The sequence below is a fragment of the Grampus griseus genome (genome assembly GCF_964374135.1).
Source record: "Grampus griseus genome assembly, chromosome: 12".
NCBI classification, from domain to species: domain Eukaryota; kingdom Metazoa; phylum Chordata; class Mammalia; order Artiodactyla; family Delphinidae; genus Grampus; species Grampus griseus.
Genome location: NC_139006.1, coordinates 21,185,206 through 21,211,110, shown reverse-complemented (window position 1 = coordinate 21,211,110; position 25,905 = coordinate 21,185,206). Strand labels below are relative to the sequence as shown.

Here is a 25,905-nt window from a genome sequence, read left to right as displayed (position 1 = left end):
TGGATGAGGCCAGTCTCCTTTGAATGCAGCTGGTATTCACAGTATGCTCAAGTTACTTAGAATTCCTAGCAGGCATTGTTATATGGAGGATTTTATTAAGTATCTAATGATGAATATATCTCCCAGGCTCTTATTACCAACCCCCTGAAGCACATCCTTGATGCCCCCAGCTGACTTAATCACCACATTGCTCTCAAGTACCCAACACATGTTTAAAGCACTATTCTGTTTTTTGCCTCTGATAGCACCCATGAGAAGTGTGAAGACCACTATTTATCTTGTTAGAAGATGTTAGAGGAAGCATCCCGGGGGAAATGTAACTCACTTGGGCACATCTGGATGCTGCTGTAAAAGACGGGTAAATCCCTGACTGGAGCCTAGAGTGGTTGTGGATAGTGGCCTTTGCCTTTTATCACCGGTTCAGCAAGTTTAATTTTGTTACACTAAAAATTAGGTTAAAAAAATCCAAGTTCTGTCTTTTTGACAACTCATTGAATGCAAATCAAGGCTTTGTGTTTCTTTTAAATTAAATTCAAGTTGTCACACTTTCACATTTATGAAAAACTATTTCTGGTAGATTAATGTTTTAGTACTGGCATTTTCCCACTTCTTTCCAATCTTTATTTGCATCCCTTCTATGCACAAGAGGTTACTCTTAACCCTTACTCTCACTTAACGACTCCCTCTATTCCACATTTCTATCTAGTTTTCTTAGATTCCAGGCACATAAGTAAGCACAGAATGAAGTGACTACCAGTAGAGTAACCTTAGAACCTGGAAAGCAAAACTTTATTTATCCTCCTGTTTTCTCCTTCATTTCCTCTTCTTCTGAACTATAAAAATTAGGTAAAATAAGCTTTACGTGTAATAAAATATGATACAACATGTGCTTTATTTTGGGGAAAATGTGCTGCTACTTTCTTGGGCAGAAGCCAGAGCAGGAAAAGGCTGTATTCCACCCCCGTCTGGAAGGGGGCATCGACAGAAGTGTCATCACTCACCACTTCATCTTCTCCTTCCCACTGCTTTTTCTCTTTAACGGTGACCGAATCATCACCTCCCCTTTCACCATTTACTATGAGCAAGGTAAACCAATCCATTCTAATCCCAGATTTTTTCAGAAAGAGGCTTCTGAGGTTTCCATAAAACTATACAACTTACGGCGGTTTCTATTTAATACCATAATACTTTGAATGGAACCTTCTGGAAATAGACCCTGCCATTCGAAAAGTTGGGCTAATTCTTTTTTCCTGTTCTTTCTTTCTCCCAGCACACATACATTATTACTAAGGCACATTTAAACGGTCCTGCCTGAACTCATAGCCCAATATCACTGTTGAAAACCATCTCTGTCCCTAAATGGAATAAACTTAAACCTGAATCATAACACATCTTTCGAATGCCTGTAATTGCAGACATTTGGGAGCAGCTTTCTGGGATTTTTCAGGCATGCCAGACACATTAACCAGTCCTAGACTTGGCACATTCCTAAACTTTTCATTTCGTATCTCAGCATTTATATATAATCCTGAGGATAATATTAATCAAATAAAATACATCTCTTTTGAGACTCAAAGGTTGGTTGGCAAACTTGAAGCCATCCAGAGGTAGTTTTTATATCTAGGAGGTAGAGAGTAAAACATTATTTTACTCAGAAAACAACAATGTAGGGTAATTGTTGCAGGTTATTTTTTCCTTTGGTTCTGGAAAAATTCTGAGTCTGTATCCAGTTGTGATAGAATTTGACAATAGCCATTTTTATTAAATATTGCAAATTAGAAACACCTGCCTGCTAAGCTGTTCTAAGCACCTAATTGTGAACAGCAATAATAACTAGTCCCTTTCAGAACAAGTGCTCTTGCTGTTTTCCTCATTTATTGTCTGAGATTTCTGGAGGAGGAGGTGCCGTATGATGGAAATATTCAGATTTGCAGTCAGGTAGGCCTACGTTTAAAACCCAACCTTGTCATTTTATTAGTTACCTTGACTTTGGAGCAATTGCTTAATGTGGTCTGTTTCCTCATCTGCAAAATAAAGGTAAAAATTCCTACCTCTGAGAGGTCTTGTGGGGATTTGGGATGATGTAAATAAGGCACCTGATATATCATAATTTATTGACTCTGAAATACACATTTTTTCGTGTTTTAGTATCTCTGAAATCAGGATGATTTAAAAAAATTTTTCTTAAATTTTATTGTGGTATGGTTGATGTACGTTGTTAATTTCTGCTGTATAGCAAAGTGACTCAGTTATACGTATACATATTCTTTTTCGTATTCTTTTCCATTATGGTTTATCATAGGATATTGAATATAGTTCCCTGTGCTATACAGTAGGACCTTGTTGTTTATTCATCCTATATATAATAGTTTGCATCTGCTAATCCCAGACTCCCAATCCTTCCCTTCCCCACTCTCCTTGGCAACCACAAGTCTGTTCTCTATCTGTGAGTCTGTTTCTGTTCTGTAGATATGTTCATTTGTGTTGTATTTTAGATTCCATATATAAGTGATGTCATGTGGTATTTTTCTTTCTCTTTCTGACTTACTTCGCTTAGTATGATAATCTCTAGGATGATTTTACAATCAATAAGAAAGCGTTCTCTCATTGTTTAATTGTAACGTTTTGGTCCCTTTATTTGTGGTACATATTGTAAAGTGCTTCTTAAATTGATGGCAACTTTGATTTGATGAAATGTGGGATGGCTGGCTCTCAATGAATAATAATCATACTTATTATTGTGATATATTTTTTCTAAGAAATATTTCAATGGCTTCCAGATTAAATTCCTAGACTCCAATTGGGGGTACCATTATAATCATTCTTAGGAAAAATAGTATTATAATAAAAATAATAGTTGCTCCTGTTTAATCATTTCATGTCTCATGTGAACAATTTAAAGGTAAAAGGGAGAAGATTTCATAAGACTTAGCATGAATGTGACTGATTAGATGAGCAGCAGCAGGTAGAAGAACAAGGACAGAGATGAAGGACTGTGAGTTCTAGGTATACAGACACCAAAGTGGCAGCTGAGAAACACCTGTGTCTATGGACCTCCTATTCTTAGAGCTGTAGGAAAGTTTTAGTGCATCAGAATTTTGCTTAAATAGAACTAGAGGTTAAGGTATTGGTACCACACATTCATTCTGGCATTCTTACCTTGGAGGATGGAGTTTTCTTCTTTTATATCCTTGTGCAGACTGAAAGTCCCATGACTATCAGTTTGGTTTGTTCTTCAAGTGTTTGCTGTGTGTCTGCTATGTGCCAGGCATTATGATAGACTCTGAAGTTTCAGAGATGAATAAGACAACTCCTGGCTTCAAGAAGGCCCAGTCTGACCTATTGCATGCTGTGTTCCTCTTCCCTTCACCCATATCCTGCATCTTTTCTTATTGCTTTAAATAGAAAATATATGAATCATGTCTTTTTGCTTTAGAACATAGTTCCTTTAACACTTTAGTACATTTTCTGATATTCACTTTTATCCAAACAAGCATACCACTGAAAAACAAATTTAATAACTAATAGGATGAAGAATTTGGTCACAGTTGTAATTAAAAATTTTATCTATCAGTGTAACCTGTATTTAATCCAAACCTATCAGTTTGGATATTTTTATAATAAGCTAATATTTTAAAATGTAATTTAGGATCTTAATTAAAATTTTAGTTTTTCTTCAGTGAACTTATTGTGTTCCTTTTTTAGATCTTGGTGTGATGTCTTCTTTCTTTGGGGATTCCCAGAAAGGAATGTTTATGTGCTTGCATGCCCAAATAATTTCTGTGCCAAAGGAACAGTGACAAATGTCACACAAGGGAAATGACATTTTCAGGTTTTTAAATTAATATAATGAGAGAGAGGAAGGCAGGCACTAATTTAGTACATTTAAATTTTAAATAAATGTGCAAAACAGGTTAAATTAATGTAAATATATGACTTTAAAATTAATTTACTCAATTTTATTGGTATTTAGCATCTATAATAACAGCTAGCAGTAATTAAATACTTGTAATGTGCCAGGCACAATTCTAAGCTCTTTAAGTATATGCTTAAAACCATCCCAAGAGATAGATATCATTACCTCTACTTTATAGATAAGGAAACAAGGACAAAGAGTCAGGAAGATGTCCAGCAGAGACAGAATTTAAACCTAGACAGTTCTAGTCGCTGTGTTACCCTGGAATTACTAAGTTCATTATTATTCAGGAGACAGAATCAGTAGCTGTTAGAAAAGTTACTAAAGTTTTACTGAAGTTATTAAAGTTTGCCACTGAATTTGTCACTAAATAGCTGGCTTGGATTTTAGAGGGAAGAGCAGTATGTATTTAAAATATATTACAAACCTCATCTGTTAACATCGTCACATAACTTTAAAGATAATATTTATTATTTAAAATAACACTGTCAGAAATTAATTCTAAGTGGTTCTCTTATATAAATAATTGGCATTAAAGTGAAGATTATTAAATAAAAACTAGTAAAATTATAATTTCACAAGTCTAATAAAGCTGGTCTTGGGTGGCTGCTGAATATGAGGGCCAAAAGGAAGGAAAAAGTCAGTGCTAACACTGAGCTTTTAACTAGTTGTTGGAAGAAATAGTGATAACGTTCACTTCTTTCATTAATCATGGAAATCACAAGGCAGACTTAGGAAAGGCAGTGAGGGCTTGAGTTTGAGGTGACTGTGAGATGGTGTGATGGAATGCAGGCAAAGCACAGTGAGGAGGGTAACAGCTGGGGGCCTGAAGATTTGGGCTCTAGTCCTGCCTTTGCTGGTCATTAGCAGGTTGACCTGCTGCCAAGGTACTTGACATCTCTTGGTCTTAGTTTCTATATCTAAAGACATTGGGAAGTAACATTGGTAAGTGGTTTTCAAACCTGCAGGGTGCCATAGGTTCTCCCAAGGGTGCTGGGGAGAAAAGTGCATCCTAGTCTAAGTAACCTAAACAACAACACTTTTAATCACGTAAATCACATGTATTTTTAATATATTTTTAAAAATAAATTAATTTTTAAAATTTTTGGCTGTGTTGGGTCTTTGTTGCTGCCCGCAGGCTTTTCTCTAGTTGCCTTGAGTGGAGGCTGCTCTTCGTTGCGGTGCGCGGGCTTCTCATTGGGTGGCTTCTCTTGTGGCAGAGCATGGGCTCTAGGCGCGTGGGCTTCAGTAGTTATGGCGCACGGGCTTAGTTGCTCCTCGGCATGTGGGATCTTCCTGGACCAGGGCTCGAACCCGTGTCCCCTGCATTGGCAGGTGGATTCTTAACCACTGCGCCACCAGGGAAGCCCTGTATTTTTAATTTGATTTAAACAAAGTTTGAAAACCAATGAAATTAGGTGATCTATAAGGCCTCTTCCAGCTCTAAAATCCTCTGTCTCTTATTCTGAAATCTGAGTTTGGAATCATCCAACAGGGATAGAAGTTGAATCTGCCAGGCTGAGGGAAAGTACAGAGAGCTGAGATTGTGGACCATTTATTCCTGAACAGTTAGAAGCCGTGAATTTCAGAAGCCCTCAGCCTGCATTAGGGCCTGTTCTTTAAAGTGGGAGGGCCATAATGATATTCCTTCATGGATGGTAGCAGAAGTTCTCAGTTGTTTCTTAATTTGCTAACATCTTTCCAGGATCCTTGAGGACTCCTTTCCATCCAATTAAAAGATTTCTTGTTTAAATTGTTATCTGCTTGTCCTAGCAAATAAGCTGTCCTTTTCTTGGGTTTTCTTCCTTCCAAGAAATGTCTCTTCTGCCTCTTGTATTTGTACTTGAACACATATGTGTTTTCCATCTTTCTTTCTCTCCACATTTCTCCATTATATCCTGCTCAGCCAAAGCCAGATTTTATGATTCGATCTTCAAAGGGTGATTGACTACATTCCAACTCCCTACAAAATGATGTTTTATAGTCTACTAAAATTCAGGTTGGCTGGCAAGTGTGGAATGGAATAGTTTTGACTGGACTAAAACAGCACTATGGTAGAATGTCTCTTAACCCAGGTCAAATTATTACATAAGAAACTTGAGTGAGTTATGTCGTAAAAAACTAATTTGAAACTAAGTTATCTGCCTGTCACTCCCCCAAATAAAACTGAAGATGTAGGTGAAACTGAGAGTGGGAAATAACTTTCCAAAAATCATCTTAATTGATTATTTCAAGTGAGTGAGAGAATTTATCCCCAATCACACTCAGCTCCCTAATAGGACTACCAAGACTCTAAGATTATTACTTGGTCATCATCTTGTGGCCAAAGAGCTATGTAGAATGGAATTCTTTATAAAAATCTCTCTAAAGGGATAGCATATGGCTGCAGTGGAAGGTGTTAAGTTGTAAAGGAGGGAGGAGAATCCTTAAGTAACCTGGAAGAGATGTTAGGGAGGAACATCTTCTTTCCTCTGTCGTTCAGCATCAACCTCATCATTTGCAGTCCTTCATGAGGAAGTAGCACACACTCTTGCATTGGCTGCAACTTGGCAGTTACAGCACATAGCACAGATGCCTGTTGTATTGAATCAAGTTTACATGGAGCATCAAGTTAAAAAAAATGAATTCATTATAAATTCTGGCAGTTTTTATGGTATAATTAAAATGTCTAACAGGATACCTTTGGGAAACTAAATGCAGTTTTACTATTTATAGAGCCAGCAGAGGTAGTGTTTCTTGCCAACTTTCATATCTTATGACCTATAAATTGCTCTTAATAGCTAATCTGTCATCCCAGCTTCTCAAACAAGAAAGCTTGTTTCCTTATTAATCTGTTAATTTGCATCTGCAAAGGACATTTACAAATAATTGGTTTGAAAACTTTGCTATATTAATGCTGGGCATTATAAGTAATTTATCACCTGTGATAGCAACTCTTAGGTCTAGGTAATAGATCTTTCTGACATTGTATTATTCTTCCAACCCTAATATAGTTCTGATAAAAATAATTATTGTGAAAGCTCCTCTGGCCCCACAGTATTAGGAAAAGCTGACAGGTTACCTATGGAGAAGCTATAACTGTCACTAACTTCTCTCTAAGCTCATAGTAATAGATTCATACCAACTATTCCAACTATGGTACAGTAATATGGTAGAAAGAATTCAGATGTACACAAATCACTGTCTTACTTTTTAGTAACAACTGCAGAATATTCCTCCAACGCTAAGTTTAGGAATTGGGACAAACTGGTTGGACTGATTATCATAAACCCAACAGCAGTTATTGAGCATGTACAGCATGAAATGATTGAAGACTACTAAAGGCCATGTAATTAAAAATTTCCCTGTTTGTGTGGTATTTAAATCTCTTCTTCAGGCTGTGGCTGTGAGTTCACAATTCTTCGAGATCCCATTTCAGGAGCTTTCTCCCTACCAAGAGCCTTAACATTTAACTGTTTTTTGTTTTTGTTTTGCTGATTTGTTTTTTCTCTATTGTAATCCAAGAAGGATTTGTGGGAGCAGGAAACAGAACAGCAAAGAGAAGAAATCAGAGTAATGAGAGGATTAGGATCATATCATATGCTGAAGCCAGGGTAGAGTTTGAACATATTATGGGATTCTATCTGGCTGTTAAAAGGAGGCTCTGTATTAAATCATAAGCTTCCTGGTGACTCAAACAAAAAGGTAAACATGACCGCTTATATGATTCACATTTTTCTTAAGATAAAACCATAGCAGCTGCATTGAAATCTGAAAGAAATTTTTCCACTGGTCCTTATAAAGATGACATCAGGTGGAATCATGGACAACATCCTCAACATTATAGATTATACATTTTTTGATTATTTTTGTACAGTTGTTTTTGTGTGGCTATTGAGTAAGCAACTCTAGACATTCATGGCTGTCATTTAACTTTTTATACAGAATTACTTTATCAACTCAGTTGCTGACTAAGGGTAGATTTTTCAGGCTATAGTACACTCATTAGATAGGGAATGAATGTTATTTAAGACTGTAGGAAGTGTATAGACCGCACAGAACATGATTCAGTCTTCTGTTTCTACAGGTTTGTGTTTGGGTGGCTATTGATTCCCGCTAAATAGATCTGCAATGTGGGTAAATTACTACCAGGTAGACCCTTGTATCTGGGTTAATACAGATTTTTAAAGATTAGCTAAGTTTCTGGTTTTAGTACCTAACTCTCCTCAAATTTAGTTTTTCTATAAAAATGACTAAAATTTCATCACCCGGAAACCTATGGTAATTCAAATAATTGAACCACTAGATAGTGTTAACTATAACTATAGTGACTGGAACATGAAAATTATTAATTTATGCTCAGTATTGTACTGGTCAGGCTAGGCCAGGTTATGCTGCAATAATAGTAAATTCCCAAATCTTAGTGGCTTATTTCTTGTGCCCGCTGTGTATTCATTACAGGTCAGCCAGGGCCCACATTGCTGATTGTCCCTTAAATTTCAATTTTGATGGAGCAGTGTGTAGCAAAGAGAAGAGCAAATGTGGTGAAGTATGCACTGGTTCTTAAAGCTTTACATGGATGTGATCACATTTATTGGCCAAAGAAGGTCACGTAGCCACTCACACCTGACTTCATGCAGTCAGTGATGTGCAGTCTTACCTGCTTCGAAACAGAGATGCCAGCGTATTTGTGAATATCCCTAAAGCCTACCCTAATATCATTAGTGCTTAACATTGATCTTACTGTATTCTAATTAGTTGTTATTTTAGTTAAGCATTTTGTTGTTGTCGTTACTACCAATCTCCCTCCTTTTCAGCTACTTCATGGATATACATGAAAGTATAAATCAGATCTTGTCAGTCCCCTGCTTAAACCTGTGGCTGTTATTGCTCCCTGGGTGGATTGTAAATTCTTCAATAGAGGATAAACTGTATGTAGTTAAATGAGCACGAGAGCTAGAATCTGATGTCTGTGGACCTGAACCCTGGCTTTGCTATCAGTGCTATCAATTGTGTATTCTTAGGCATGTCATTTTATCTCTTTGAGTCTAACGTTATCTCACAAGTGGCTTTAATAATAACACACAATTAAAAGGATTGTTATTAATGATTAAATGAAACAACATACATGGAAAATGCATTAGATTTTACAAATTGATGGACAGACAGAATTCATCCAAACCCACCTTTCCAGACTCCCCTCCAACCACTATCCCCATTCCCAGGTCTAACCAGCTTCTTGGTCTCTAATCATTACACACTCTGTCATACTTCATGACTTTGCTTGTGCTGTTTCCATTTCCTAGAATTACCCACTCCCGCAATGAGGAAAACTCCAATTTATTTATTAATTTTTAACTAACAGACTTCATTTTTAGAGCAGTTTTAGATTTACAGAAAATTGAGCAGCTAGTACAGAGTTCCCACGTTCCCTTTCTCTTCCCCATTCAGTTTCCCCTCTTAGTAACATCTTGTATCAGTGTGGTACATTTGTTACAATTGAGAAACCAATATTGATATAATATTGTTAACTAAAGTTCATAGTTTACACTAGGGTTTACTGTTCGTGTTGTACAGCCTATGGGTTTTGACAAATGTATGATGCCCTATATCCATGATTATAGTGTCATGCAGAATAGTTTCACTGCCCTAAAAATCCCCTGTGATCCATCCTTTTCGCCTGCTGAAACCACTGATCTTTTTGCTTTCTCTATAGTTTTGCCTTTTCCAGAGTGTCATGTAGTTGAGATCATACAGTGTGTAGTCTTTTTTTTTTTTTTTTTTTTTTGTGGTCTCTTCCATTGCGGAGCACAGGCTCTGGATGCACAGGCTCAGCGGCCATGGCTCACGGGCCCAGCCGCTCCGTGGCACGTGGGATCTTCCCAGACCGGGGCACGAACCTGTGTCCCTTGCATCGGCAGGCGGACTCTCAACCACTGCGCCACCAGGGAAGCCCTTAAGACTGGATTCTTTCATTAAAGAATATACATTTAAGGTTTCCTTCATATCTCTTTGAGCCTTGGTAGATCATTTCCTTTTAGTGCTGAATAATATTCTATTGTAAGGATGTATCAAATTTTATTTATCCATTCACCTATTGAAAGACATCTTGGTTGCTTCCAGTTTTTAACAATTGTGAATAAAGGTGTTACAAACATTCACGTGCAGGTTTTTGTGTGGATGTAAGTGTTCATTTCATTAAGGTAAATAATGCAGGAGCATGATTGCTGGATCATATGGTTTGAGTAGGTTTGTAGGAAACTACCCAACCATCTTCCAAAGTGGCTGTCCCATTTTGCATTCCCATTAGCAATGAATGAGAGTTCCTATTGCTCCACATCTTCACCAGGATTTGATATTGTCAGTTGTCTTAGATTTTCACCATTCTGATAGATGTGTAGTGGTATCTCATTGTTGTTTTAACTTGCAATTCCCTGATGACATATCATGTGGAGCATCTTTTCATATGCTTCTTTGCCACCTATATACAGTCGGCCCCCCATATTTATGGGTTCTGCATCCACAGATTCAACAAACCACATATCAAAAATATTTGAAAAAATTTCAGAAAGTTCCAAAAAGCAAAATTTGAATTTGCCATATACCAACAACTACTTACATTGTATTTACATTGCATTAGGCATTATAAGTCATCTAGAGATGATTTAAAGAATATGGGATGATGTGCATAGGTTATATGCAAATACCATGCCATTTTACATAAGGGACTTGAGCATTTGCAGATTTTGGTATCCATGGGGGTTCCTGGAACCAATACCTTGCAGATACTGAGGGAAAACTGTATCTTCTTTGGTGAGGTATCTGTTCAGGTCTTTTGTCCATTTTAAAGTTGGGTTGTTTTCTTGTTGAGTTTTAATTTTTTTTGTTTTTTGTTTTTGTATATTTTGGATACAAGTCCTTTGTCAGATAGGTATTTTGCAAATATCTTCTCCCAGTCTGTAGCTTGTCTTTTCATTCTGTTCATGGTATCTCTTACAGGGCACAGTTTTTAATTTTAATGAAGTCCAACGTAGCAATTCTTTCTTTCATGGGTCATGCCTTTGGTGTTTTATCTAAAAATTCATTTCCAAACCCTAGGTCCCCTAGAATTTCTCTTATCTTCTAGGAGTTTTATAGTTTTGCATTTTACATTTAGGTCTATGATCCATTTTGAGTCAATTTGTATGAAAAGTGTAAAGTCTGTGTCTAGATTCACTTTCTTTGCATGTGGATGTCCAGTTGTTCTAGCACCATTTTTTGAAAAGCCTGTCCTTTCTCCACTGAATTACCTTTGTTCCTTTGTCAAAAATTAGTTCACTCTGTTTGTGTCTAGAGAATTTTCTTGAGTACATGAATGAATGAACAAATGAACCAACCAACAGACCCCAAAACACTCCAATATCCGTGTAAGCTTTGACCACTTAAAGTGCTTTTACCAACACTAAGTGTTGGATATACCAATGATTCCAAAATGCCCCGGAGTAAAGGGTGAATTTTCTTATGTCTACACTTGCAGAAGAGTAATACGAGTAATATGCTTTAGCGTATGAAAATAATGACCCTTCCTGCCATCAGTGGGGCACACTTCTTGTGTCGTGTTTTTAGTTGTGGTGACATATAACATCATGTTCTATTTTCTGGTCATCTTCTACCACATCTTTGAAATGAATAAAGCTAAGTTAGGGTAGGAAGAGAAATGAAAATCTAAAATTTTTGAGCATCTTCTGTGAGCCTTGAAATGGGCTCTTTACAAGTTCTATCTTATTTAGTACTCATCAGAGCACTGTGAGATGTTAATATTTCCATTTACAGATGAGGAAACTGAGGCTCAGAGATGTTGCAGAACTTGTGTAGTATCACACAGTTTGTCCTTTGGACCCATGCATGCCTGATTCCAGCGTCTGCCCCTATTCTTCTCTATCCCTCTGCCTCTTGGGTTGCAGGTGGTTAACCCAGTACCTTGGGTTCGTGGGCACTGAACTGGCAAGAAATACAAGGTGCATGTGGATTTGGACAGTGAAGATGAAAAACTGTATTTCTGGTACTAGCTGTGGGTGCATTTCCCCTTTTCTTAAAACTACATGCAATTAGTCAATCAGCAGGTATATCAGATATTCTCTATATGTGCATTTAGTCATCCCACAAAATATAACTCTTATAAAATACATACAATAAAGGGAAAAACATGCTAGTTGTGAGGAACACGTTTAATTTTGCAAAATAATGTTTAATGGTAGTATCATCAATGTGGTTTTTTGGGTAGTTTAAACTTTCTCTATTTCATGTCTCAAACTGAAAGTCCTTAAAGGTGGTTTGAAAAAATATGAGCAAATTTCCTTCTCTAGCTCCATGTCCCACGAAACTGACTCATCAGGTGCAGTTCTTCTGCAAATATTTGGGGCACAGAGCAAGGGGTAATGACTCCTGTGTGCTAAGTCTGCAGCTGGAAATCATGCTTTGGCAAGAACATAAGTAATTTATATCTTGTAAAAAGAGAAAAGTATTGTCTTATTCCAACCAGAGAGTTTGTTAGCATAACTGTTTGTGTGCATTTTGGTATTCAAATACAGATGTTCCAAAATGTTTCCACTGTGGGAAGCAGCTGCTGCTATTCTAGCACAAAAATCTCAAAGAGATTAATATACAAAGGCAGTGTGAACCTTAGTGGCAAGTGCAGCATCTGCTTGAGGTGGGGCCTGTGTTTCCCTGTAGATAGTGGGTCTTCAGATTCTCCTTAACAGCCTGAAACCATGTTTCAGATCTAAGCTTATTCCACAGGAACAGGAACAAAGACAAATGATTAATTTGTAATTCACTTAGCTGATAAATATGATCACGTTATTTGCCCAGCAGCTGTAAAACACTGGACTTCATGTCCTGTGGCAACTGATATAGGAATATAGATGTTTGGTTGTAATGACTGATGTTTTTGGTGCCCTTACTAGCTTCTGCTTGGTAACAGAGCTCAGCCCAGACGGCCTGCAGTCATAAAACATCATCCACACCTTAGTGATGCATTTACAGAGAACTTTACAGTTTACTCAGGACACTCACTTGCACTGCTTCATATGATCCCATCCTACCCTTGGAAAGTACATATGCTGTCATTATCAGAATGGTTTACATATAAAGAAAGTACAGGTGAAGAAGTGACATGACTTCTCAGGGTTACACAGCCAGGGCCTCTGACTCTAAATTCTATTCCATTCTTATACTACATCAAGCTGCCTTTCTAATTTCAGAGGCTATGATATGTGCTTCATAAACTATATTGACCTTTCTAGAGTTGCCGGTTTCCAGGACACCTGCATGAAGAGTCCCAGCCTGATAGCGCTGCCTGTAACAGGAAGGTGCCAGGGAAGAGCTAATGCAGTAGTCCTTCCCTCTTTCCTCACAGCCCTAAAGGGGAAATGCCCCAATACTCTCTTTCCTTATGTTTGGAAGAGCTTCAGCAAATGAGCTCCTATGTCTCCCTGGCATTTACAGAAATGAAGAACCAGAAGCAGAAGATCCCTGGGCTGTCATTTGGAGTTGCCACATACCACAAGTTTCTAAGAACAGTGATGCCTGGGGCGCTGTGCCTGCCCCAGGCCTTATTAATCTATTCCCTACAGTGTTCAAGGGCTCATTGCCTCCAACCAGATCTACTATTTGGAATTATCTAGTGAATTATTTATGGTTTACACATTTGACAGAGGCTCATGGCTAAGTTTGAAAACACTCAGTTCCTGGGACCTAGAAACCTCTGTCTGGAAAACCAAGGCTCAGAGAAGTTAAGTTTCTGAAGGTCCCAGGGCTAGTAAACATCAGTGCAGTTTTGAACCAAGGGTGTCTGATTGTAAGTCACACTGGCTCCATAGTGAAAGAGCCATGTGTTCTACTTTGAGGGCAGCAAAGATTTGCAGGTGGGAGGGTTTGTGGACTGTGTCCTGCTCTCTAGCCTGGCTTGGGCACAGAAGGACCTCAGAGAGTAAGGAGGGGAGGGCCAATTACAGAAGGAAAGGAAAGAGACTGAGTCCCCCGTCCTGTAGCAAAGGAGGAAAGGAGATTGTCGGGTGTGGGGAGGGGAGTTGTGAGCAGTAGAAAGGCCTGTGTGCACTGTGCCAACAAGAAGTCTTAACTTATGATCCTGAAGAGGTTCCCGAAGTAGGAACCTGAGGCCAGTACACATCCAAGTGGCATGCTCTTGGGTGACATCATTGCTGCATCTGCCAGAATCACATTGCTACAGGATTGTGATTTTCATGGAATTGTTTCTGCTCTCCACCACTCAGAAAAAAAAGACAAACCCCAAAAGTACATTTCTAAGTGTTTATTTCCTCTCTATTTTCCCCAAGCTTTTTGTTGGAACATCTGTGAAATGATAAAAGCAACTTAAAACTATATGGAACCTTTTGCAGATACACAGTTTGCAAGCATTGTAAAGATGGTCAGTCTCAGTCATTTTGATCAAAACTGCTATTTCGCAGGCAAAGAAATAAGGTAGCAAATCACTCAACTATGAAATATTAATAAAAGTGTTCTGAAGTGTATATAGAACACATCTGATAAAGAAATACCCTTACTCCAGGTGGGATGGCCTTCCCTTGTTGTTATTCCCTAGCCTGGAGGCCCTGGTGAAGATCACTTGCCTACTTGTGACAGAGTTTACCCTTTGTTCTGCCAGGATCACGTATTCATGGTACGAAGAGGGAGCATCATGAAGAAAGGGGGCTACGTGGCTCTAGCTGTAGGCACTGTGTGAAGGAAGGGAAGGATAGGCAAGTTGTTGAATGAAAAGAAGCGCAGGAGAGCTCGGTGTAACTTCCCTTTTATGTCTCTGCAAAGGAGTTAGAAACTAAAGATGAGAATCTAGGACTATCTGCACTTGGTAAAATTCTAGAACCCGTGTAACATCTCCTTTGTTATTTTTGTTTCCCTTTGGTTCACTATGCCAATATAGAGTCATTTTCATTAAAACCTTTAAGACAAAAAGGGCTCATGTTCTTTTCTTTAGACAAGAACTATTTGAGTGGCGAGCAGTGTGAGGGGACTAGGAAGATAGCATCTTTCTGCACAGAGGCTGGGGTCAGAAGAGAGAGCCTCTAGGCAAGAAAAGCAAAGCTCGAAGAGCAATGTGAGCCTAAAAAGGGGTGGTGAGACCCCGTGGGGACTACCACATTCAGAGATGTAGTTGTAACTCCCGTTATTTTCCTCTGCGGCTCATCTAATCTAAGCCTTCCACAGTAACCAGCACTGATGAAGTCACATTGAGTTAACAAAGATAAGAGAACAGGACCCTCCATTGGTCCTGGGTCACAAAATTATCAATCATCAATCTAAAGATCTCCCTTGCCGTTAATGTATCCATTTGCTTTGGGAGAAGACAAGAATTGAGAAATGCAATTTGAGTGCACTCTTTGAGTGCAAAGAGCCTAGCATGGATTTCTCCTATGAATTTCCTATGCTATATTACATGTAATAATTAATTTTGATTTTCTTCAACATTTTCTTATGCTGCAGAGGTTAATAGCTATTAACAGAGATATAATATCACAATATTAGAAATGTCAAGTCTTTAAACTAAGATGAACGTTATATGGCACACAACCTGTTTCTATGAGATTCGGTATTGAATGTTACTGATTAAATTGCCGTTGTCTTTTATTAGGAACTTGCTGTTTGGATGTGCTCTTTTTCAGTTCTGCATAGGTCTGCAGACCAGTGATAGAAACACCATTAGAAATAGGTTTGGATGGTTATGGGCAAACTCTCTAACATTTTATCAGCTGAAACAAACCAAAGCCATTTTCTGATGTGCTTTCTTTTCTCTGCCTTATCCTTTCTCTCCAGGCAGCTTCATCAGCCCTGAGCAGTCTGGGCCACGTGTACACAGCCATTGGAGACTACCCCAATGCACTGGCCAGTCACAAACAGTGTGTTCTTCTCGCCAAGCAATCCAAAGATGAGCTTTCTGAAGCCCGAGAACTCGGTAACATGGGAGCTGTGTATATTGCCATGGGTGATTTTGAGAATGCTGTGCAGTGCCATGAGCAGCATCTGAAGATAGCCAAGGACCTGGGCAACAAGCGAGAAGAGGCCCGCGCCTACAGCAATCTGGGCAGTGCCTACCACTACAGGAGGAACTTTGACAAGGCCATGTCTTACCACAACTACGTGCTGGAGCTGGCTCAGGAGTTGATGGAGAAGGCCATTGAGATGCGGGCCTATGCTGGCCTGGGCCATGCTGCCAGGTGCATGCAGGATTTGGAGAGAGCTAAACAGTACCATGAGCAGCAGCTGGGCATCGCTGAGGATCTCAAGGACCGGGCTGCAGAGGGGCGAGCATCCTCCAATCTGGGTAAGGACAGGATTGCTTGCGGGACCCAGGGTCAGGGCCAAGGGCTAGAAATAGCTGGAGTAACCCACTATCTTTTACAGGAATCTGTGTGTTTATATTCAAAAGTATCTCCTCATTGTGTGTGTTTTATATTTCCTTCAGATATATGTCCTTGGAGCCTGCCTGCTCTAAATCACAGGATCTTTTCTGTCATCACAGTGCTCTGAGGATTAGAACTCTGAAATACTGGAAAAACAAAACACCCCAACCTTTTAATCTGTCTAGAGAGAAGAACGACCAGATTTATCTAATTAGAGAGAAGGGGGATGAAGTGAAGAGACAAAGCTATGTTTGGTTTAAATGAAAGGGAAGCTTGCTAGGAAGTCATCAATGGAAGGGAATTTGAGAGGATTTTTGTTTAGAGGGAGTTCTTTACTTGGTGACTTTAACCCCAAAGGGAATGTATTATTTCCCCTCAATGTATGTGTATTCACAAATGATGTTGATAGTTATAGTGTAAATGTAAAATTATTTTTTGAAAAATTTAAATAAGATAGATTTGCAGTCTGTGGTTTGATAGGACTTGGTTACAGTTAAGATATTTATAGATTTGGGGGAATTTATATGGAATGGTAAGAGGTGATAAGTATTAGTAACTGGCTACTTTTTAGAAGATATTGTTATCTTTTCTTGGTACCCAAACAGATGTTGGTACATAATGAATGAAAGGAACAGATGTGTTCAGAAGTATAAGCGGAACTCATCCTTGTGCCTGGAGCCCATGGTTTGTTATGTCCACAGGGACTCAGGGTGGGGAGAGGACAAGAAGACGGTGACCTTATTCGTATTAGTGTATGCTTAGCGGATATTAGTGGCAATGCACTGTAAAAGTCAGTCCCCTTTTCTTTTGTGACCTACAAAACCCTATTTCTCTTTATATAATTTTAGCACTACTTCTCCCTCCCCTCCACCTCCGCTTATTGTAACCATATGTTTCGTGAATATGGTTGTTTGAAAAAGTCTGGCAAATCCCTAGAGGTGATGCTGAAGATGGTATTGAGATCAGAATGAGAATCTAGAGAGCCTGATAAAAACCATAGAAATAAGTTCTTGGTATGATATATTCATTCAACAGATTTCAAGTATTTATTGAATCATACTATGTGCTGAATCCTGGAATAATTGCCTTACATGGTAGAGAAGTTTGAAAAAAAAATCCTTGCCCTCAAAGAGCTTATAATTTAGTTGGGAAAATAAGATTAATACATAGGACAACGGTGTTAATGATGTTGTGTAGCCATGAAATTCCCAGAAGGGAGGCCCTGAGGGCTGGGAATAGTCTGGAAAGCTTCTTGGAGGAGATGACGCCCAGGTGGACCTTGAAGAATAGCTGAGATTTGGTCAGAAATGGGATGGCATTGATGGCAAGGAGTATGTGAAAGAAGAATTTGATGCAATAGGTTGGCATATCTGAGGGATAGTGGCATGATTAGCCTTCAGGAATGTGCTAGAGGATGGTAGAAGATTATTATGAAAACTAGGCAAGTAATTGTTAGTGAACAGGAACTCCTGAAGGTTTTGAAATGTAGAAGTGAGAACATTGACTAGATATTTAAGGAAGACAAGTCTAGCAGTGGCACATAGGATAGGTTGGAGGGCTTGAAACCTGGAGTGTAGAAGGCTGTGCATATTGGACAATTCATATTTCTCTATCATCTTGTGTCAGAAATCTATCATTTTGATTAGTTGTATTTATTTTCCAAAGACTTTGTTCATTTCATCTAAATTGTTGAATTTATTGGCATAAAGTTGTTTATAATACTTACTTATTTTCCTTTTAATGCTTGTAAGATATATAGTGATATGTCCTCTTTCATTTCTGTTATTGGTAGTTTGTGTTTTGTACCTGTACTAACCCCCTCCCCCTTTTCTGGGTCATTCTAGCTAGAGATTTATCAATTTTCTTGCTTTTGCTTTTGTTAAGTTTTTTCTATTGCTTATCTATTTTTTAATTTCATTTTTCTGGTCTCATTTTTATCATTTTCTTCCTGCCGCTTTCTTTGGGTCCTCTTTCTAGCCTCTCAAGGTTGAAACTTAGGTCATTGATTTTAGACTTTTTAAATTTCTAATACAAGCATTAAAAATATAAAATTTCCTCTAAACACTGCTTTAGCTGCATCTAATCATTTTTGATGTATTATGTTTTTACCTTCGTTGGGTTTAAAATATTTTCTAAAATTGTTTGTGATTTCCCTTTAACCCCCGTGTTGTTTAGAAGTGCTGTTTAATTTAAAACATTTGGGATTTTCCTAGAAACTTTATTGTTATCAAATTCTAGTTTACTTCTATTGCAGTCAGAGAACATACTTTGTAGGATTGCAATAGGTGTCTCTACAGATGTTGTTTAGGTCTAGGTAGTTGATAGTGGTGTTCAGATCATCTTTGTCTTTTTTGATTTCTTTGTCTATATGTTTTGTCAGTTGCTAAGAAGGAGGTTGTTAAAATCTACAACTGTTAGTGTGGACTTGTCTGTTTTTCCATTTAATTCTGTGAAACATGGCTTCATGTACTTTGAAGCTTTCTCTTTGGGCAAATATTCATTTATGATTGTTTTTGTCTTTCTGACAGATTGGCCCTTTTATCATTATGAAATGTCCCTTTTTATCATTGGTCATGTCTTTTTTTCTTGAACTACTTGATCTGATACAAATATATCCACTCCTACCTTCTTATGCTTACTTTTTGTGTTTTCCATTTTTTTTCTGTCTTTACTTTCTATTTCTTGGTGTCTTTAGTTTGTTAACTGCAGATAACATCTAGCTAGGTCTTGCTTCTTTATTGATTTTCACAATTATGGCCTTTTAATTAGAGAATTTCATCATTTAACAGTTAATGTAATTATTGGTTTTGTTAGATTTAGGTCTGTTATTTTACTGTTGGTTTTCTGCTTGTCCCATTTATATTTTGTTCTCCGTTCTTCCTTTCCTGCTGTCTATGGGTAAATTTAATCATATAGACTTTATTTTAACTTGTCTATTTGCTTTTTAGCTCTGTCTTTGCATAATTTTTTAATGGTTGCTCTAAGGATGGCATCATATATCCTTAACTTTTCATGGTTTACTTTGAGCTACCATTGTACCACTTCCTGTAAAATATAAGTACATTATGACCTTGTAGGTCCACTTACTCCCCACTCCCTGTACTTTATGCTGTAGTTCTCACATTTATTACTACACCTATATTCTTTTTAAACTCCACAGTACAATGTTAGTTGTTCTATTTTATATTATCATTTTAAATGATTGAGAGGAAAAATAATATTTTCTGTTTATCCACTTATTTATCATTTCTTGTACTTGCATTCACTCTTGAAGATATGAGTTTCCATCTGGTATTATTTCCCTTCAGCCTAAAGAACTTCATGTAGCATTTCTTGTAATGCAGGTCTGCTAGTGATGAATTCTCTTCATTTTGTTTACTTTAAAATGTGTTTATTTCACCTCATTCTTGAAGGATATTTTTTGCTAGATACAGAATTCTAGGTTGGTAGATTTTCTTTTTTATCTTTCAGTGGGTTAAAGTAGTCTTTCCAGTGTCTTTTGGCCCCCATTATTTCTGATAAGAAGTCAGTGGAATTAATAATCTGTATGGTGTATGCTAATTTTTTCTTGACAGTTCACAAGATTTCTTCTAAATTTGGTTTTCAGCAGTTTATGATATGCCTAAATGTGGCTTTCTTTGTATTTTTTTCCTTCCTATGGTTCTTTGAGCTTTTGAATCAGCACATATATATTTTTGCCTGAATTTAGGGAATTTTTACCTATTATTTTTAAAATATTTCTTTTTGTTCACTCCCTCTCTTCTCTATTTATCTCTCTGCATTACTTTGGGCCTTTTGATTTTGTCCTATATATTGCTGAGGCTCTGTTCATGTTTTTAATTTTTTTTCTCTGTATTCTTCAGATTTGAAAATTTCTGTTAATCTTTCTTCAAGTTCACTAACTCTTCTGTCATCTCCAATCTTCTGATAAACCTATCTGGTGATGCAGAGTTTGGGATTCCCCAAGACTACTCTCACTTCTGACATCAACAGCAAGCAAGGGTCACCCTCAGGTTCAGTAACTAGGAGGACTCACAGAATTCACTGAAAGTTATTGTTATACTCATGGTTATGGTTTATTACAGTGAAAGCATACAGATTTAAATCAGCCAAGGGAAGAGGCACATGGGTTAGAGTTCAGGAGAATTGTAAGCACAAAGCTTCCAGTTGTGTCATGGATGGTGCTAACTCTTCCAAGCAGCAATATGTGACAGTATGCACAGAGACTCCCTTGAGCTTTCTTTTCCAAAGTTTTTATTGGATCTTGGTCACAGAGATATGGTTGACCACCTGCATGAGTGACCTTAGTTTCCTGCCCCTCTGGAGGTTGAGCTGAGAGCCCCCACTGTAAATCATACTGTTACCATCGACTCTCTGGCATGGTCAACACCCTCAAAGACTCTTAGGTTGGGCATTCTGAGGGCTTCGAAATTATTTCCCAGAGCCAGGGGCAAAGGCTGGACCTCTCTGGGCAAGGTTAATTCTTTACTGCATTGGTGCATTTTAAAATTTAGATATATATTATATTTTTAGCTCTAGAATTTCCATTTGGTTCTTTTAATTAACATTTCAGCTTTCCTGCTAAGATTTATGTGTTTATTCATTACATGTATATTTTCTTTCACATAACGGCCCTAGTTATTACAAAAGCTTATAAAACCTTGTCTGCTAATTCCATGTGGGTCATCTCAGAGTTAGACCCTATTGATTGCCTGTTGTTGATGTTGTTATTTTTTTAACAGCTTGATTGAGATATAATTCACATAGTATACTATTTATACATTTAAGGTGTGTAATTCAGTGGTTTGTAGTATAGTCACAGAGTTGTGCATTGATTGCCTTTTGTTTTGAGTTGTTAGTCACATTTTAATGTACTCTTTGAAAAGGGATTATATCCAACATTGTCAGTGATACTTTATAGAGACTCTGGATTCTGATATATTTCTCTTAATAGTATTGATTTTTGTTGTAGTTGTTTTACCAGTTAACTTGACTTAATTCAAGCTCCAAATTCTGTCTTCCCTGTGTTGGGTAGCAGCTAAAATCTCTGTTCAGGTCTTTCAGCTTGCTTAGATTTGGCCTTGCACATGCATATTTCATGAGTTAAACAGAGATCTGTGTAGAATTACAAATCCAAGGCTCTCCTCTATGGCTCTCTCTGGGATTTTTCCTTTGGTTCTTCAAGCCAGAAAGACAGTGTGTTTCTACCTGAGTTTTAGCCTCACCACACGGCACTAATGGGCTTTGCCCTCTGGTCCCTGCCCCTGCAAAATGTCATCTGGCATTTCAAAAATGGGAAACTTACCCAATGCCTTTCCCTTCTGCAAAGAGTCAACTCCAACCTCCCTACAGTTTCTCACTGCTTTTGGTTGCACTCCAGTGTTTTTAGATAAATTCCTCCCCCTGCTTCCTCCATGCTGGCCTCCTGCCCCCTCCATGCCAGCCCTCCTGCCCTGCCCCCTGTCAGACTTTATAGTTGTTATCTATAGGAGGGTGGCTCTGAAAGGAGGTACTCCTCCATTACTGGAAGTAGAACTCCTCCTATCCATGTTTAACCCATTGCAATTTGATTTGCACCTTTTGTCCCCTGAAAAAGATCAGCAGTGATCTCCAGATGGCTCAGTTGAGAGATCTCTTGACAGTTCTAAATTTCCTTAATCAGTATGCAACATTTGGCAGCCTTTACTAAGTTTTCCTTGAAATTCTCTCCTCCTCTAGTTTCTGTGAAGCACCACTGTCCTGATTTTCTTCTTGGCTGCTCTTTCTGTACCATCTTCATTGGCTTTTCTTATCCTTCTTTTTTAAAAATGAACAATTTTAAAAGTTACAAAAACAGTACTTACTTTGGTAAAAAATTCTTATGGTATGAAAGTGTATAAAGTAGAAAAAGGAGTTCCACCCTGGTCCACCCCCTTGCCTACCTTCCCATGTCCCACTTTTCAGAGTTAAGTACTGTTAACAACTTGGTTAGACTCTTTCCAGACCTTTTTACTATGCACATAAACACATGGTAGTATAATCATATATGTAAATATACACATGTGTGTACAGATTGTTCCTTTTTTAAAAACTTGGATCATAACATATGTGCTTTTCTGCCACCTGCTTTTTTTATTCCGCCTTCCCTCTTAGGCAAAGCCTCTGTGTCATTATTCAGTTTCCCTACATTATTTTTAATGGCTCTTTTCCATTGTATTGCCACTTGTTAAATGTGGGAGTTCTTGTATTTTGTTCCTTGATTCTTTCCCGTTCTTTCTTTGTATCTCTCTATCATTTTTTTTTTTTTTTTTTTTTTTTTTTTGGTGGTACGTGGGCCTCTCACTGTTGTGGCCTCTCCCGTTGCGGAGCACAGGCTCCGGATGCGCAGGCACAGCGGCCATGGCTCACGGGCCCAGCCGTTCCGCGGCATGTGGGATCTTCCCAGACTGGGGCACGAACCCGTGTCCCCTGCATCGGCAGGCGGACTCTCAACCACTGCGCCACCAGGGAAGCCCCTCTCTATCATTTTTACCACCAAATCTTCAACTACTGCTTCAATGTCCATTGTTTCTAAATCTATATTCACCAGCTCTGACCTCCTGCCTGAGATCATTTTCACATGCCTAGTAGATGCTTCTTCTGATTTTCATGCTGATCAGTCCAAGTTTGTGAGTTCAAATGTGAAATATCTTTTTCCTAAATTAACTGCTCCTCCTAGCTTTCCTTATTCTGTTGATGACAGGCCCATTCTTGTAGTTATCTCTATTAATTCACTATTGCTGCTCTAACAAATTGCCATGAACTTAGTGGCTTCAAATAACACAAATGTTTTCTCTTACAGTTCTGGAGATCAGGAGTCTGAAATCAATTTCACCAGGCTAAGGTCAATGTCAACAAGCCTGGTTTCTTGGCTCTAGGGGAGAATCAGCTTCTAATGGCTGCGTGTATTCCTTGGCTTGTGGCCTCTTCCTCCAATTCCAGAGTGCATCACTCCAATCTCTGCTTCTGAGTCATCACATTGCCTTCTCTTCTGTCCTAACTCCTCTTGTATCCCTCTTTAAAAAAAAAAAAAAGACTGTTGTGATTACATCAAGCCCACTTGAGTAATCCAGAATAATCTTCCCAAGATCCACAGTTTAATCACACCTCCAAAATCCCTTTTGTTGTGTAAAGTAACATTCACAGGTTCCTGGGATTAGAATGCAGAGACTGGGGACCGGGGAGCGGGAGGATCATTCAGCCCATTATACAGTCCTGACTTAGAAATCTAAAGTCATCATTGATTTCTTACCCCATCCCCCTTTTTTTCAGTTGACACTCAATCTAACAGTTGTCAAGTAAGTATTCTCATTAAGGTTTTTTCTTTCCCTTGCTCCTTCCTTGTTGCCCAGTCTGTTGCAATAACCAACTAGTTGGGTTTTCCTTGCTACCATTCCCTCCTTCCCATGTCTCCTCCATCCCACACACCAATAGTAGACTGACCTTCCTAAACTGTACCTTAAAATGGGGACTATCACGATTTCCATTCTTTAATTCTACTACTCCTCTGTACATGCTCTTTACCTAAAACTGTGTTTTTCCATCTTCCCTAATTTAGCCACACTGGCTATACTTCTTGCTTTAATGTATTTTCTCAAGCTATTTCTTCTACTTAGAAGAACTTCTCTGTCCCTATCTTGCTTATCTAAAGTTTACCCATCTTTTTAGGATTATCCCAAGTACCATTCACTTCTTTTTTTTTTTTTTTTAACTATTCACTTCTTGAAGCCTCTCTTGATAACAAGTTCTTTACCTTGTCTGAGTCCTGTGTCCACTTTTTAAATTTCTCTTATTCTATTTCTATTCAATCATAAAATATGGTTATTGGTGTACTTGTATAGTTACCTCCACTGGATTAAAACTCAGTAGAAGTATAAACACTATTCTACTCCACAGTCTCTGTATCTCTGAGTATAACCCCTTAGAAACAGTGAGTACTCAGTGTTTATATGATTAGATTGAATGAGTCAAAGCTTATGCCAAGATGTTGTGCCCCAGTGATTGGAAGAACAGTGGTGCCTTTGGAAAGAAACAGGAAAGCTGAGAGGAGGAACTTCCCCAAAGTAGTTCTTTATCAAACATGGTAAGTTTGTTTTGTACATGCCCAGTATGTATTTCTCTCAATGTAACATGAGCAAATAGAATTGGAAACAAGTATTAAGATGGCATCATCCTAATGACATCTATGAGATAAGGGAGGAAAGCCAGTCAGGGAGACTGAGTCAGGATCACAGAGGGTGGAGGTGACCCAGGTAGAGTTCAGGGAGAAGAGAGCTTCAGGATGTGGAGGGCTTAGAGAAACCAGGGAGAATGAGATTTGAGTCACTAAGAAGGTTTTTTGACATTAGAAGCTTTCTGTGCACATCTGAGGGGTAGTGGATAGAACTTATGGAGATGGAGAAAAAGAGAAGGTAGAGATGATGAGAAATCTTTATCCTTTGGTGGTCAGCATATACTAATATTTACTATCCACCTTTTAGATGCTTTAAAATAAAACAAGTAGAAATGATTTAGACTCTTTAGATTTCTTATGAACAACAAAGAATAGCCTAGACGTTTTCTAAGTATGTCTTACTTGTGAAAATAATGCTAATGTGAATTTTGGCTTGGAAAATGTCCATCTTTTCTTTTATGCTCAAAACAACTGTAGTTGCATGACAGTGTTTCTGTAGCCTCTGTTTTTTTGGTAGCCTTCTTTATGGTTCTAATTTAGGCAGTTTGGAGTCAAATCTCAGTTAGGCTGCAAAGTAGGTCACTAGAGTAAAGCCTCAGTTAAAGTGCTCTCGCTCTGATCATACCAGATCTTCTCATTCACTGGGGAGGCAGGCAGAAATGCTTCTCATTTTACTTTGAGATAAACTGCAATTAGGAAAATGAGACGGGAGATAATTAGAAGGATAGCGGCTTCCTTCCTTCCTCCCTCCTTCCCTTCCTTCCTCCCTTCCTTCCCCGCTTCCTTCCCTCCCTCTCTCCCTCCTTCTTTCTTTCCTACTTGCTCTCTTGCACTCTCTCTCACTTTCTTTCTCCCTTTCTTTCCCTTTCTTCCTCCCTCCCTCCTTCCCTTCCTTTTCTTTCTTTCTCTTTCTGGGTGATGGTGACCACTTAGCTTGCCACCGTGCCCCTAGAATACATACAAAACTGAACACATTGTAGGAGCCACTTCCCATGTACAGCAGTGTAAGAGCTGTTCTGTTTCTAGTATTGGGTCAAACATGAGAGATGGAAAGTGCTTCCCACCAAGGCCTAGGGTGAAATATCTAATAATCTATCTATGGAAAATAATTCACAATTTTAAAATATCTGTACCTTTTTAGTCAAAAAGACATTTGCTGTCTACAAAGTAGCTTTTTTGGGAAAGAAAGGGAAATGGGACTAGTGTTTTTTCAAATTATTTTATTTTATATTGGAGTATAGTTGATTAACAATGTTGTGTTAGTTTCAGGTGTACAGCAAAGAGATTCAGTTATACATATTCGTGTATCTATTCTTTTTCAAGTTCTTTTCCCATTTAGGTTATTACAAAATATTTAGCAGAGTTCCCTGTTCTATACAGTAGGTCCTTGTTGGTTATGT

The 25,905-nt window shown here is 38.2% G+C and overlaps 1 protein-coding gene across 2 annotated transcripts in view; it reads left to right on the top strand.

The window, feature by feature from the left end:
* Nucleotides 1-25,905, top strand: part of TTC28 (tetratricopeptide repeat domain 28) — a gene marked incomplete at its 5' end in the record, with an annotated part of 590,760 nt that overhangs the window by 409,978 nt on the left and 154,877 nt on the right. For both annotated transcript variants that reach the window (XM_082668131.1, XM_082668132.1), the window contains one exon: nt 15,728-16,235. In XM_082668131.1, coding sequence (XP_082524257.1) covers nt 15,728-16,235 — 508 coding nt within the window. The remainder of the gene's footprint in view (nt 1-15,727; nt 16,236-25,905) is intronic.